Source organism: Phalacrocorax aristotelis, chromosome 3 (assembly GCF_949628215.1).
Source record: "Phalacrocorax aristotelis chromosome 3, bGulAri2.1, whole genome shotgun sequence".
NCBI lineage: Eukaryota > Metazoa > Chordata > Aves > Suliformes > Phalacrocoracidae > Phalacrocorax > Phalacrocorax aristotelis.
Genome location: NC_134278.1, coordinates 83,064,226 through 83,077,797, shown reverse-complemented (window position 1 = coordinate 83,077,797; position 13,572 = coordinate 83,064,226). Strand labels below are relative to the sequence as shown.

The following is a 13,572-nucleotide window of genomic DNA, read 5'->3' as shown; positions in this document are numbered from 1 at the left end:
GAATGTTACTCATGACAAAAACCTTCGTATCAGTCACAGCTCTTTTCTGAATGCTCAGTATGAAAATGTGGGCAGAGAAATACAGAATGCTCAGGAGAGTGCAGGAATAGGGCGCTTTTAAGCACTTATGACTGTGTTGACCACTGGCTTGATGCACTATTCTTCAACTGAACCAAAAATAAAGATGAAAAAACAATTTTGAAGTAAAATGAAAAACAAAGCCAGCAAACAGCGTAAGGGCTTACAACTACTTCAAAATTACCACAAGTTAGCTACAGAAATTAACTCGTGGAACATTTCATGATTATAAGAGATCAGAACATTGGCGGCTGTTGTTATCCAGTGAATACCAGGAAAAAGTAATTACATGAGAACACAGAATAAGTGTCTTCCCTGGCAAGTATGAAAAAGGAAGGAACACATGTCTGATGAAAACAATAAGTTTTATTGAAGTTACTGCCATCTGAAGATACAGGCTAATATTTGCGGTTTAAGGGGGCAAAAAAAGTACTTATATTAAAGAACACATTCCTTATTATGCATGTACATTTTTTAATCATTATTTTAAACCAAGAAGGCTGTAATTTTGCATTGCATCAAGCTACGTGATTTGACCCTTAAAATGCTGTTAAGCAGTTTAGGTATAAGAATTGACCTAATTTAGTATGACAGCAGCCCAGTGTGAACACCTGTGGACTTACAACTATATTAGAAAAACAGAAGAACACTACAGTGTTCTCATGCTACTACCTGGCTGGTCACACAGTATTTCCTGAAGTATTCCTGCCACCAAACATGCACAAAACAGCAGAAGTAACCTTCCATTTCACAATACTGAGACTTAAGTATTTTAAAAATGCCTTCTGCTGGTCCTATTGCACAGCTGCTGTCTTGACACCAAGGACAGTTTGATTAACCAAAAGCAAATTTGCCTGGGCCTTGCACACAGCTTTCTCCTCATAAGCAGACACATAAATCAACCCATATATAAGAGTGCATAAGCAGAACCTAGGAAAGGCTGACTTTCAGAAACGTATGAGTCAGCTATGCAAAAAAGAGCACCTTTTCTTTTTTAAAACACCCTAATCTCAAAATAAAATAAGAAATAGTGTCTGTTTTTATCTCACTACTTTGGGGAAAGCACTGATTTAAGCAGATGATCTGAATTTGCAGCATTCTAGTCCATACTTTAGATTTAGCTGATTTCACTCAAAATAAAGGTACTCTCGTAAGTGAAAGAACAGAACAAATTTGCTTTACTATGTTTACCAAAACTTCAGACGTGTAGCCCTGTCTCCTAATACCTTACTTTCGTACACAGAAAAAAAAGGTGAAACAAGATACTGTCTTCAGTTCTCAGTCAACTTCCTCAACAGTGACCAAACTGAGCTAATCACTCAAATGGAATAGCTGATTGAACCAAAACACAGAAAACACACTCTGCCTCTGGAATACCCCATTGTCAGAAGTTGCTTGAGCTCAAAGTATGTGCAAAAAGAGACTGGCCACGGAGGAATATATGAACGTTGTCAGGGTGTGCAGAGATACAACAAGGAAGGCCAAGGCCCTCTTGGAATTAAATCTGGCAATGCATGTCGAAGATAAGAAGGGCTTCTTTTAATACATCAGCAGTAAAAGGAAGACTGGGGATACAGTGGACCCACTGCTGAACAAGGAAGGGGCCCTGGCGACGCAGGATGCAGGGAAGGTGGAGTTGCTGAACACCTCCTTTGCCTTGGTCTTTACTGCTAAGGCTGGCCCTCAGGCATCTCAGCCCCCAGGGGAGAGAGGACAAATTGGGACAAAGGAAGACTTACCATTGGTTGAGAAGGATTGGGTCAGAGATCACCTACGCAAACTGGATCCTTACAAATCCATGGGCCCCAATGGAATGCACCCGCGAGTGCTAAGGGAGCTGACGGATGTTCTTGCGGAGCTACTATCCATCATCTTTGAAAGGTCACGGAGGACAGGAGAGGTGCCCGAGGACTGGAGGACAGCAAATGTCACTCCAATCTTCAAAAAGGGCAAGAAGGAGGACCTGGGGAATTATAGGCCAGTCAGCCTCACCTCCATCCCCAGAAAGGTGATGGAGCAGTTCATTCTGGAGGTCACCTCCAGGCATGTAGAGGACAACAAGGTCATCAGAAGTAGTCAACATGGATTCACCAAGGGGAGATCACGCTAGACCAACCTGATAGCCTTCTATGATGGTGTGACTGGCTGGGTCAATGAAGGGAGAGCAGCGGATGTTGTCTATCTTGACTTCAGTAAGGCATTTCACACTGTCTCCCATAGCTTCCTCGCAGGCAAGCTAAGGAAGTGTGGGTTGGATGAGTAGACAGTGAGCTAGACAGAGAACTGGCTCAACAGCAGAACTCAGAGGGTCATGACCAATGGGGCAGAGTCTGGGTGGAGGCCTGTCACTAGCAGTGCTCCCCAGGGGTCTGTGCTGGGTCCAGCCCTCTTTAATATATTCATCAATGACCTGGATGATGGAATTGAGTGTAACCTCAGCAAGTTTGCTGATGATACCAAGCTGGGAGGAGTGGCTGATACACCACAAGGCTGTGCTGCCATCCAGCAAGACCCGGACAGGCTCGAGAGCTGGGCCGAGGGGGACCAGATGAAATTCAACAAGAGCAAGTGCAAGGTCCTGCACCTGGGGAGGAACAACCCCATGCACCAGTACAGTCTGGGGGATCACCTACTGGAAAGCAGCTCTGTTGAGAAGGACCTGGGAGTGCTGGTGGACAAGTTGACCGTGAGTCAGCAATGTGCCCTTCTGGCCAAGAAGGCCAACAATATCCTGGGGTGCATTAAAAGGCGTGCAGCCAGCAGGTCGAGAGAGGTTATCCTCCCCCTCTACTCTGCCCTGGTGAGACCACATTTGGAGTACTGTGTCCAGTTTTGGGGCCCCCGGTTTAAGAAGGCCAGGGAACTGCTTGAGCAAGTCCAGCCGAGAGCTACCAAGATGATCAGGGGACTGGAGCATCTCCCATACGAGGAAAGGCTGAGAGACTTGGGTTTGTTTAGCCTGGAGAAGACTGAGGGGGGATTTCATCAATACCTACAAATATCTAAAGGGTGGGTGTCAGGATGATGGGACCAGGCTCTTTTCAGTAGTGCCCAATGACAGGACAAGGGGCAATGGGCTCAAGTTGGAACACAGGAAGTTCCACCTCAACATGAGAAAAACTTCTTTCCTGTGAGGGTGACAGAGCAGTGGAACAGGCTGCCCAGGGAGGTTGTGGAGTCTCCTTCCCTGGAGACATTCAAAACCCACCTGGATGTGTTCCTGTGCCCCCTGCTCTAGGTGTCTCTGCTCAAGCAGGGGGGTTGGACAAGATTATCTCCAGAGGTCTCTTCCAACCCCTGCCATCCTGTGATTCTCAAAGATCATGCCAGTTCTTCAGTGGTTATTGCCATTATGGGGAAAGCTGACTGCATTTAAAGTTTCAGCCTCAAATAAGTTTCTTTTGTATTTCTTACTGATATAAACTATGTAATCAGATCATCATTAAATTCCATCTTAAACTAGGCTTATTTTTAAAATGTAAAGTGGAATTCAAATTGTAAAAATCACCTAAGTTAAAAAAAATAGGGGAAAAAACCCAAAACCAGAAATCAAACCAAAAACATCCCTTCTTTCCAGGAGGGCTAAAAGAAATACAATCCACATACCGCATTTTACACTAAACACCACCCAGTGTAGTAAAGGTGGGGGAAGACAGACAGACTTTATATGCTCATGTCCCAGGGAGTTCAGAAAAACAAACCCTATTCCTGAGCTACGTTCTTATCACCAAGGGCATACCAAAGACAAATTAATAGCCTGTCCTATGGAAAATGGCCGGCAAGCCAAGCCTACAATGAAGGACAAAGTGGGATAGGAATTGAATCGCACGTGGGAGAGAAAACAAAAGGAATCTACAAGATGTAGTCTGCACTAGGCCTTTGGTAAAGCTATTAACATGTACCTCTTAAAAGCTATTTTAATTCTTTTAGCTCACAGATGAAAGGACAGATAAGAATTGCCACATATTCCTGTCACCCAAATGGTCTTCATTGACTAACAGAAGACTCGTCTCTATTTTCATAAGCACAGGCTCCTTAACAAAGCCCTTGGAAGCCACAAAAACATAACTTATAACAGTTTTCCACACACTGAGCTTATTAAGATTGTGTTTTCTCATGCAGAATCACAAAAATAAATTCAGGAAAACAGTTATTCACACTACCATTAATGAAAATGGTCCCAACAAGTAACATTGCATGACATTCGACAAATCAAATTTTCTCCGTGTAAAATGATATTTAAAGGCCTATTCTAAAAGCTGCAAGTGGAATAAAATAATTTAGGTTTTGCTGTTAGTGATATTAATTAATATTTTTTTATTTCATTTTAAAAAAAGACTAAACTACTGCAAACACTTATCTAAGAAGAACCACCCTTCTCTCAGAAGAGCTGAAAACTAAGCATTCCTCAACTTGAGTTGACATAACTCCACTAGTAAAGTAGAGATGTACTGAGAAAGACCTTTTTGTACTCTTCTCCTATAGTCTACAAATAAATTAAGTGTGGGAATATAGCTGGGCAAGCTTGAACAATGTCCTAATAAATATTCATAAAGCATTTGTGCCACAATATGATCAGCATTTAGAAGCAACAAAACTGTACAGCAGCATACACCTGTCTTAAACTTTGAAATCTGTTTTCTTTTAAACCCTGAATTGACAGCAAATGTGTTTAGTGTGTGCATTACTACATTTAATGAATCAAAAAGATCATCGCTTAGCATGCTATCAGAAAGGCAATTTTTTTTACTCATGAAGGATGAAACAAGCTGATGCATCGCAGAAACAGCTTAGTACAAAGAAATCTTACACAAATCAATTATAATTAAAGCAAACAAATAGTTAAACTTGATCTGGTTGTCCAATACATATTAACCATGTCCGAGACCTATATTTTAACTCTTTTTTTTTTACACAAGTTTGTGTTTAAGTAGCATTTTTCCTCCATAAATCTACTGATATTTCTATTATTTGAGCACTTACTTGAACTGCACATTATGAAACAGTATCTAAATAACACAGAACAGCCACTATTCATACTTATAAAACACAATTTTTCCATGAATTGCCTTTGCTAAGTTCCCAAACTAAAATAGAAAACTGTACCTCATTAACACTGGCAAACTTCCACGCCCTCCCACTTTCCAAAACTTACACTACTAATATGGGAAAAAAAACATAAAAGATTAATCTTCAGTTTTATAGCAAAAAATGTTGCAGACCACCAAAAAAAAATCCTTTAAAGCCTGAACAGATAGCAGTACAGTGGCACCAGGAGTAAGCCATTTCATAGCTGCTAACACCTCAAAACATCTTCCTATACTGGATATGCCCCTCCCTTCCATACCTACTTCTTCTTGACATAGTTTTAAACTGTGATTACAAAACAGAAAAATGAACAAAGCGCTTAGGGCACATACAAGCGTACCTGACTTCGTCTGAAGCTAAGACAGGTCCTATCATCCAACTGCAATGCAGATACAAGTTTGAAATTTTGCGTTGGGACCACGAGGTGTAACATGTTTGAGCCATGCAGAACACGCAGGATTACTGGCTCCTTGCACTGAGCCATTTCAGACACCTGCCCAAGCAATCTGCTGGCATTGATGGAAGCCCACCTTTATAAATAAAATTTCTTGCATTTACTCCCAGGCAACACACCTCCATCCTGGCCTTTTGCTTTCAATTTGCTCCCAAAAAGATACCCACAGAAAAAGTTGGGTCAGTTCAGTTGCTTTCCTGTTCTTGTACCCTCATAAAATAGGAAGCAAAAGGATGGGTAGGAATGAAAGCAGCAAGCTCTTAAAGTAAGACAAAAAAATGCACCACACTAAGACAGCAGGACATCATGATTCTAGCAGTCAATTTCATTAACATCATGCCCCAATAACTGAAGTCTTCCACTTCCAACGAAACTGCCAGTTCAGTAAGGAGTAGTTTTCCTACATCTAGACACAGTATAAAATAATGTTGCTTTCATTAGTACTTTTTAATGAAGCTATGAGTGACATCTAAGAAACAAAATATTACCAATCCGAATACATTAACAAAACAAAGCCAGTAAACTTCATTTTACTGTCCTCTCCCTAGTTCCCCCCAATTTCTTCTATTTTCCTATTTCATTTTCTTTTTTTTTTTTTTTTTAATACTTCTCTCTCCTAGGACTGACTAACCTTTAAATGGATCTCCAGCACAAATGAAACAGGAACACACCTGACTATTCAAGAGAAAAAGTAGAACTATAAATTACAGAGCACTGTCTAGTGCACAAAGTAAACTGGGGAAAGAATTAAAAAACCCCCACACCACTATTTATTTCCTGGTAACCTTCTGATAAATATAAAGGGGAAAGTTGAATTCTACCAGTAGAATGAAAAACCACACCACTATTTATTTTGTGGTAACCTTCTGATAAATAAAAAAGGGAAAGCTAAAATCTACCAGTTGGAAGGTGACTTGCTACTGGTCAAATATTACTGAGGAGAAGTCAAAATGTTTTAGCAGTTTGTTTTGCAACATTATTGGCTTTCTAGGTTTTGCAGTTTTCCAGTAGCTGAGAAAAACCCTCACCAGGTCACATCTCACTTAGCCAAACCAGCTAGTGAGACTACAAATGAAAACCACACAGAATATTCTCACCAGGCAACTTTTCCAGTAGCGTGTGACAACTCCTGAAAAAAAAAAAAATTAAATCAGTGTTTTATGGAAAAGAAAAGTCAATGTCAGCAAGTTTTTCCACAAGCACAGTTTTCCTATGCCTAGCAACTTTCCATGGAAGCAAACCTGGTCAGTGTCCTCCAGCACCAACCAAGTGCTTCCAGCAGCCCTGTTCAGGCTAGGACAGGCAGATCTTCCAGGTCCCCCACAGGGGCTTATATATAGTTGTCTCTCTTTACAGTAGTATAGAGGGGTTTCATATTCCTATTTTTATAAACATTTTTATATGTTATTTATAGTTATACAATATGTGTATATATACATATGGATAGACACATATTTACAGGTAAGATATAGACAGATAGATATAAAGTTTGTTGTATATTTTCTTCTCCCTCCTTGAGTTCGAAGTCCAGCAGGACAATATACTACTTGTCTATTTTGGAAGGAGGGAGGCAGGAAATCAAACCAAGATTTGAGGGTTTTAAAATTTTTTTTATACCCTTTTTTCCTACGTACAGCATGTGCTTCATTGTTCAAGAATGTTTTTTAAATAGAGTGACATTAAGGATAAAAAAAATTGCATCAGCATATACTCTGGAGTCTTTTTAAAGTATTATGGACACTTGTGTCATGGAAGAGATGGCATTTTTGATCGTATACACACAGCACACGTGAATGTCAGTCCAATAGATGTGTTTACTTAAAAATAAGTAAATACCAGGAATGTAGGCCTTCTGTCTCACCAACTAGCCTTTACTACGCACACAGTATTAATCTGAAGCACATTTGTATGGTTAGAGATTTTACTTTCCTTAAGCCATAAGCAAAGAAATAGCATAAGAAAGGATTTCTAGACAAAGCCTTAGTGACTGCAGAACATTAGCCATGTAGGAAGCAGCAAGATAACTGAACCATAGTCCAAAGTTTTACCAGATCTCCAGCCATCTGCCCTCATATATGCGACTACACAGAACTGCGTGATACACACTGTAAGAAGACTTAGCAACTAACTGAAGAAATAGCTGGATTTTTATAATGAAGTTTTAAAAAAGAAAAAAGGGAAAAGAGAAAAAAGATTAAAAACCTAAAATGGTTCAGCTTTATTTCCACAGGCAGTATTATGCTCACTTTCACTACCTGATTGTCTTTTTACCCCTCCACAAAGTAAAACCAGGTCTACACAGGAGCTATTAATTAGGCACAGCTGTGGAAAATATTCTACTGTCACTGAGCTAAACAGCCTCCTCAACTTCATTCTGCAAGATCACCTCTGAGTACACTGTATGGCTGGACACCTGTCTGCCTGCAAGTCTTCCATTTGAGGCGCATTCATTCTTTCTAAAGAAAGAATACTTCACACTCTTTATAGACAATACTCTACCATTTCACTGTACTTTGACTCCCTTTGAACCAGAGATAATGGCATTTGTGCATATTTGTCTCAGGAAATAAGGCCTGCATAATAAATTCCTGAAAATTATGTTCAAATTAGTGGCCTATCTGCAATCCTAAGCATACAGCTCCTTGTTGGTGTTTTGGAATAAATAATCCCCAGTCTTCTTGCTACCTTGTATTTTGGTTCTCTCAATTGGTTCATTTGTTGTCACTCTTAACTGACCATCTAAAGTTCCAGAAGATAATTGTATTCTTCTACTTATGCATCACAAGTTGTACTACATACACAACATGCAAACTAGCATACACAAACTAAAAGACAAACAGCCTACTGAATTTTTAAATGGTCAATGGAAGATTTTGTTTAGCATCTGCTCAAGTACTTTTAGAACAACCAGCTCCAGTTTTTTGTTTTGTTTTCTTAAAGGAACAAGAAAATCTTGCTCTTGCACTTAACAGCTTTTTTTAAAATTTAGTCCCTCACTAATCCAGGTATTTGACACACCTGCCATCCTCCCTTGGCCCTACACTACAGCTCTGCCAAACTCTTCCATCTCTTCCCTGCCTTCCCTCACAAGCACCTTCTCTTTGCCTTTGTTGTGGCTCCTGTCCCCCAATGCTGCTGTTTCCAAGAGACCTTTCAGCGCTAACTTGCCTTTTCTTCAAAAGGGAGCCTAACAGAGTTAGATGCTTGCAGGCTAATGGGAAAGGGACAGAACTCTACCAATTTTTGGGATTCAGATTATTTATGTCTCAGCTCTTCTGCCACAGAAGTGCAAGGCAGGCTCTCTTTTGCTTTAAAAGTAACTATCAGTTATGTCACAGTCTATGGAAATCGAAATCACTTTTTTGCTGGCAAAATAGAACTGTAGGGCCATCAGACAGGAAGAAAAATCTCTTTTCCAAAGGAAAATTACTCTTCTGGATCATGATACTAACCCTGTTTATCTCAGGATAAAGAATGAAGCACAAACTATGCATTATACCATTAAACTAAATATTGCTCTTTCCAATCATAGAAAGCCATTTCTTGCCCCAAGCTAGTGCAGCCTCTGGACCATAACAGACTGCTGGCCTAAGTGTGAATATGCCTTTCCTGCAGTTGAGACAGGGTAAGCATCACACAGGAGTCTCACTGTCACTGAGAACTGTGATATACAACAGCAAAATCCAGGGATTTAACAGCCTCGAATACAATCTAAGCTCCCATCATTTTACTTACATAATTCTTCAATAGGACTAATGTAAAAACACTTTCAAGGGGAGGTCAAGACCTTGGGTGGCTGGCCATGCAAATATTCACACATTCAGACAATAGTTTCACTCTCTCCTACATCATACTAAAATATCCACAGGTGAACACCACCAAGATAAAAAAATCTAGACTAAAACTGCCCTAAAATGTCTTGTATTAATATAATTATTACAAGTAATTCAACAGCCCCAATGTTACAATGTTACAATGTTGCCAACTACCTCTTTTCCCTGAAGATGCCTTGCTCTAGAGGGGATTTTATTCTGTAGACTGTAGGTGCCCTAGAATTGATATGTTTATGTTAATGGAACAGTATATAAAGTCACCTCAAAGGCAATTGGTTTAAAATTGTAAACCTCTACAGATGGGATGTAGGGTGACAAGTTAATTTAAAATTAGACTCCTAGATATAGTGCACACCTGATAATTGAGAGAAGTGGGAGGAGGGAGAAGGAGGTTACCGCTCTATATCTGAAAAGGTGAATCCCTCCTTCATTAGAGGAGGGGAGGAAGGAAATCCAGAACCATACTGAAGTGGAGTCAAGCTGCCAATTGCAAGGATTTCCAGACGCCTACAGGGGTCGGGGATGGACATACTGGTGCCTGTGCCTTTTCACTATGGGTGAACTCCACCCACATTTAGGGAAGTTGTCAGCAGTTGTCGGGGGGAGTAGAGAAGGGCCACTAAATATTAAGTCTCAAACAGCCCAGCTCATGCTCTTCTGTTGTCTTCTCCCTCTCCCATGGAGAGAGAGCAGCACAAATCCCCAAAGGCAATATTGCCTTAATCCCTGTCACTGATCAGAACTGCCCAAAAACCACTCCATGAGAACAGTCGCTCCATGCCTTCCCACAGCACAGAGGCACTGCACCAAATCTGGCGCCCAGTTCCTTGCCAGGCTCAGCTCTGAGACTCAACTTCCCACCCAGAGCCCATGCAGAAACCTCAGCCCCTTCCCAGTGTTGCACACAAGCAGCACCTATTACAAAAGCTGAGAGGGAAGAGACAGGGTATGCGTGCTGGGGGAGAACAATCACCCTGTGGAACATTTCCCCACTGCACTCAAGGAACACAAATATTTTGCCATTCCCACTTCTGCAAGGCCAGTGGGTTTGGTGGTGAGAGTAACACAGCATTGCCGCAGACTCAATTTCTACCTATGGTAGTTATCATTTGTGGAATGCCACTACTGTGTGAGACAAAAATATAACACCAAAGGGAAGCAAGAAATATTGAACTTTGTCAGCCAAGCATACCACTTACAGGAGGAACAGACAGAACAGAGACAATGAGCAGAAAATACAGTCACAGTAGCTTCCTATTTTAATAATGGTCCTAATCACTGACTTTCAATTATTCATACACACCTACATATTCCTTTTCTGCCAGAAGCACTGTAAGAGTTGCCATCCTGCACTTAAAAGTACTGTCTTAAAAATTACATAGGCAAATACTCTTGTATGAAACATCTAGAAACATACACAGAAGTGTGAGCATAATGCATGCTAGGAAATAAGCCAAATTGTAGGTTAAAGTAACATGCACAAGTGTGCCCCATTCCCAGCTCTGAGGCTCCAGCATTCTGCCTTGTGATTTACAGGAACATTAAGTCTGTTTTCACAACTGACATTACAACTGCAACTGCAGGTAAGCGTATACACATGTTCACATGCAAGCACCAAGAAAGTAAATATGCAAACTGGACAGAACACCTTTAGAGATGTTTCATGACTGAAAGAAAGCAGAGGCAGCTGTTTCCTTCAATTCTAAAAAAATACAACAGACTAAAAACTATACATGGAGCTCACAGAAAACAAGCAGCCCTGAATCAACACAGCTGAAATAAAATATCTAAATCAAATCTGTATATCCCCCTTTTTCCACTTTTACAAAAGAGTCAATCTAAAATCACAAGGATATAAAAATGTTCTAGTTTGGCAAAATAAAAAGAAGTCACATTCTATAAAAGACCTATTATTAGCTTTGTTCCTGTTCCATTTGGCTTCAACGTCTTTTCTAATAAAACCTAGAAGAATGAAGGGCAATATAATTATATTTCTAATCTCTATGTAAACAAAAAAGGACTGTCCCTGTTTATTGTTTAGTACAGATTAAACACCATATCAATATTAAATTATTTAGGGAGCGGGCTGTTTACGTTGACCTTACCTTCCACTGATCAAGAGTTTCCCATACACAACAAATAGGAAATAGCTTACAGGACACAAAGTTGTTTTTTATAACGTCAGGCAAATTCACTTTTCTTTCTAAATTAAATTTGTACAACAAACCTTATGGCTAGCCTCCAGGAGGCTTTTCTCTTCTCCTGCATTATATGGGGGGGGGGGTACTTTAAGTGATGACACATCAAACTTTTTAGAATACATACCTTGAAACTACTGAAATGTTATGGAAATAATCACTCACTTATTCAAACTCCCTTTATGCTAACAATTGACTGACTACAGTTTCTCCTGTTAGCTAAAGTCACAGTATGTTTTTCTTGCGTATTAACCACAGACTATTTGGAGTAACTTGGCAGCTTTTTCTCTTTGATTACTAAATACCCTTCAGCCCCCCAGTATCCAAGGAGCCTCCATGAAAAAAACACATCCTTTTCTTCACTGCTGCTATACCAGAAAAAGAAAACTGAGGAAAGGACAGCTGACATTCTCCCCCTGGTGTTAGCATCTGTCGGCAAAGAGAAAGGAAAGGCAACGGAGATGGTAAGACCATCATGGTAATCCCCATGGCCCTTACCCAGACATAAAAGGACACATGCACATCTGTGATGTTATGGACATGAAAAAGACAGCTCTTTGGTCAAAAGTACAGAACTGTATCACAGGGCACACCGAAGGACCAAAGAATAGCCACTCACATTTTTAAGACAATTCCTGCCTCCTGCTAAATCACCTGGTCTTCACTTCCAGTGAAGTGGAAGAGCCAGTGTGCGATACTTGACCTCTACCCTCAGCACTTCTGTTGCAGACTCACCCTTTTTCACTCAGCAAGTTACCCATGCCACTGGTCTTACTTTTCCCCACATAATACCCTTTAAGACTAGCTCTCTAAAAAAGGTCCTCTTGTCCTGTTATTCTTTTATTATGTTATTCAGAGCATCACTGTTTTTCTTCTCGAAGTATTTACTTACAATTTCCACATATTTTTGCTTTCAAGTGTTCAGCACTATGCCTTCTGGTTCCCCAAATTCTCCTTAATTATTGCCTCCAAAAGCCCGCAGAAGTTGTGCACAGACAAAAGAGAGGTAATATATACTCTCTATGTATAGTTTTCCTTATATAACAGCTTTCTTGATATATAGTTTTCTCTGCAGATCAGCATTTTTTCCTCCTATAAGTGAGGATGCTTGAGTTCGATTTTCAGCCCTTACCTGTCATAATCAAATGTATTTTTACCTGCGAGATAGAAACTGGACTTGAGACTACTCCTTCTGAGGTTAAAAAGCTCTCAGTTCTGGGTTTGATGTGTTCGAGTTCTTTTTAAGAGAGATTAATCATTAGCAGGAAAAAAAACCAAAACAACTGTGACACTTCCCTCCACTGTTTGTACAAAATTCTACATGCCACTGTTCAAACTGTACATTAAAACCACTTGTATGTTTAATATCAGCACAAAAATAAAAATCAAGAGTCATAAGATACGGGTTTCCCTTTTACACCATTTAGCTGGCACTGGCCAACAAACCCTATTTCATTGCTACTTTTCTAGGTGTGATACATATTTTCTTACGTCTTCAGAAACAAAACCAGAATCTAACACCTGATGCTTTGGACTTTTGAAGGAATTCTGTGTTTTGCTGTCCTTCAATTTAGCTCTGAACAGCGACTGCTGTGGTCCAGCGTATCTACCCCATCAACTCCAACAAATGTTTACCTACATGCTGCTCTACCGTCTTATTCAGCAGTTCTTCAACAATGCTTTAATTCACCAAACCCCTGGGAGCTGTTTCTAACATTTCTTACAATTCTGCAGACAGAATGCAAATTCATACAGCTGAAATACACTATGGGAAAGCACTTTACTGAGAAGGGACTGAACAACCATTTATGTAGCAGCATTGGATTGCACGTTGTCAGTAAAGACAAGATAGAAGAATCCATTCATGATGAAAAGCACATTATCCATGACAAGGCCAGGAAGGAGTTCAGTAGAACTAGCC

General features: G+C 40.2%; 1 protein-coding gene across 4 annotated transcripts in view; it reads right to left on the bottom strand.

Annotated features, from left to right (window-relative positions):
- Positions 1–13,572, bottom strand: part of PLCB4 (phospholipase C beta 4) — a 207,506-nt gene that overhangs the window by 158,889 nt on the left and 35,045 nt on the right. The window contains exon 4 of one of the 4 annotated variants that reach the window (XM_075088219.1): positions 6,718–6,749. The exons of the other annotated variants lie outside the window; for them this stretch is intronic. Coding sequence (XP_074944320.1) covers positions 6,718–6,749 — 32 coding nt within the window. The remainder of the gene's footprint in view (positions 1–6,717; positions 6,750–13,572) is intronic. 4 annotated transcript variants of the gene reach the window in all.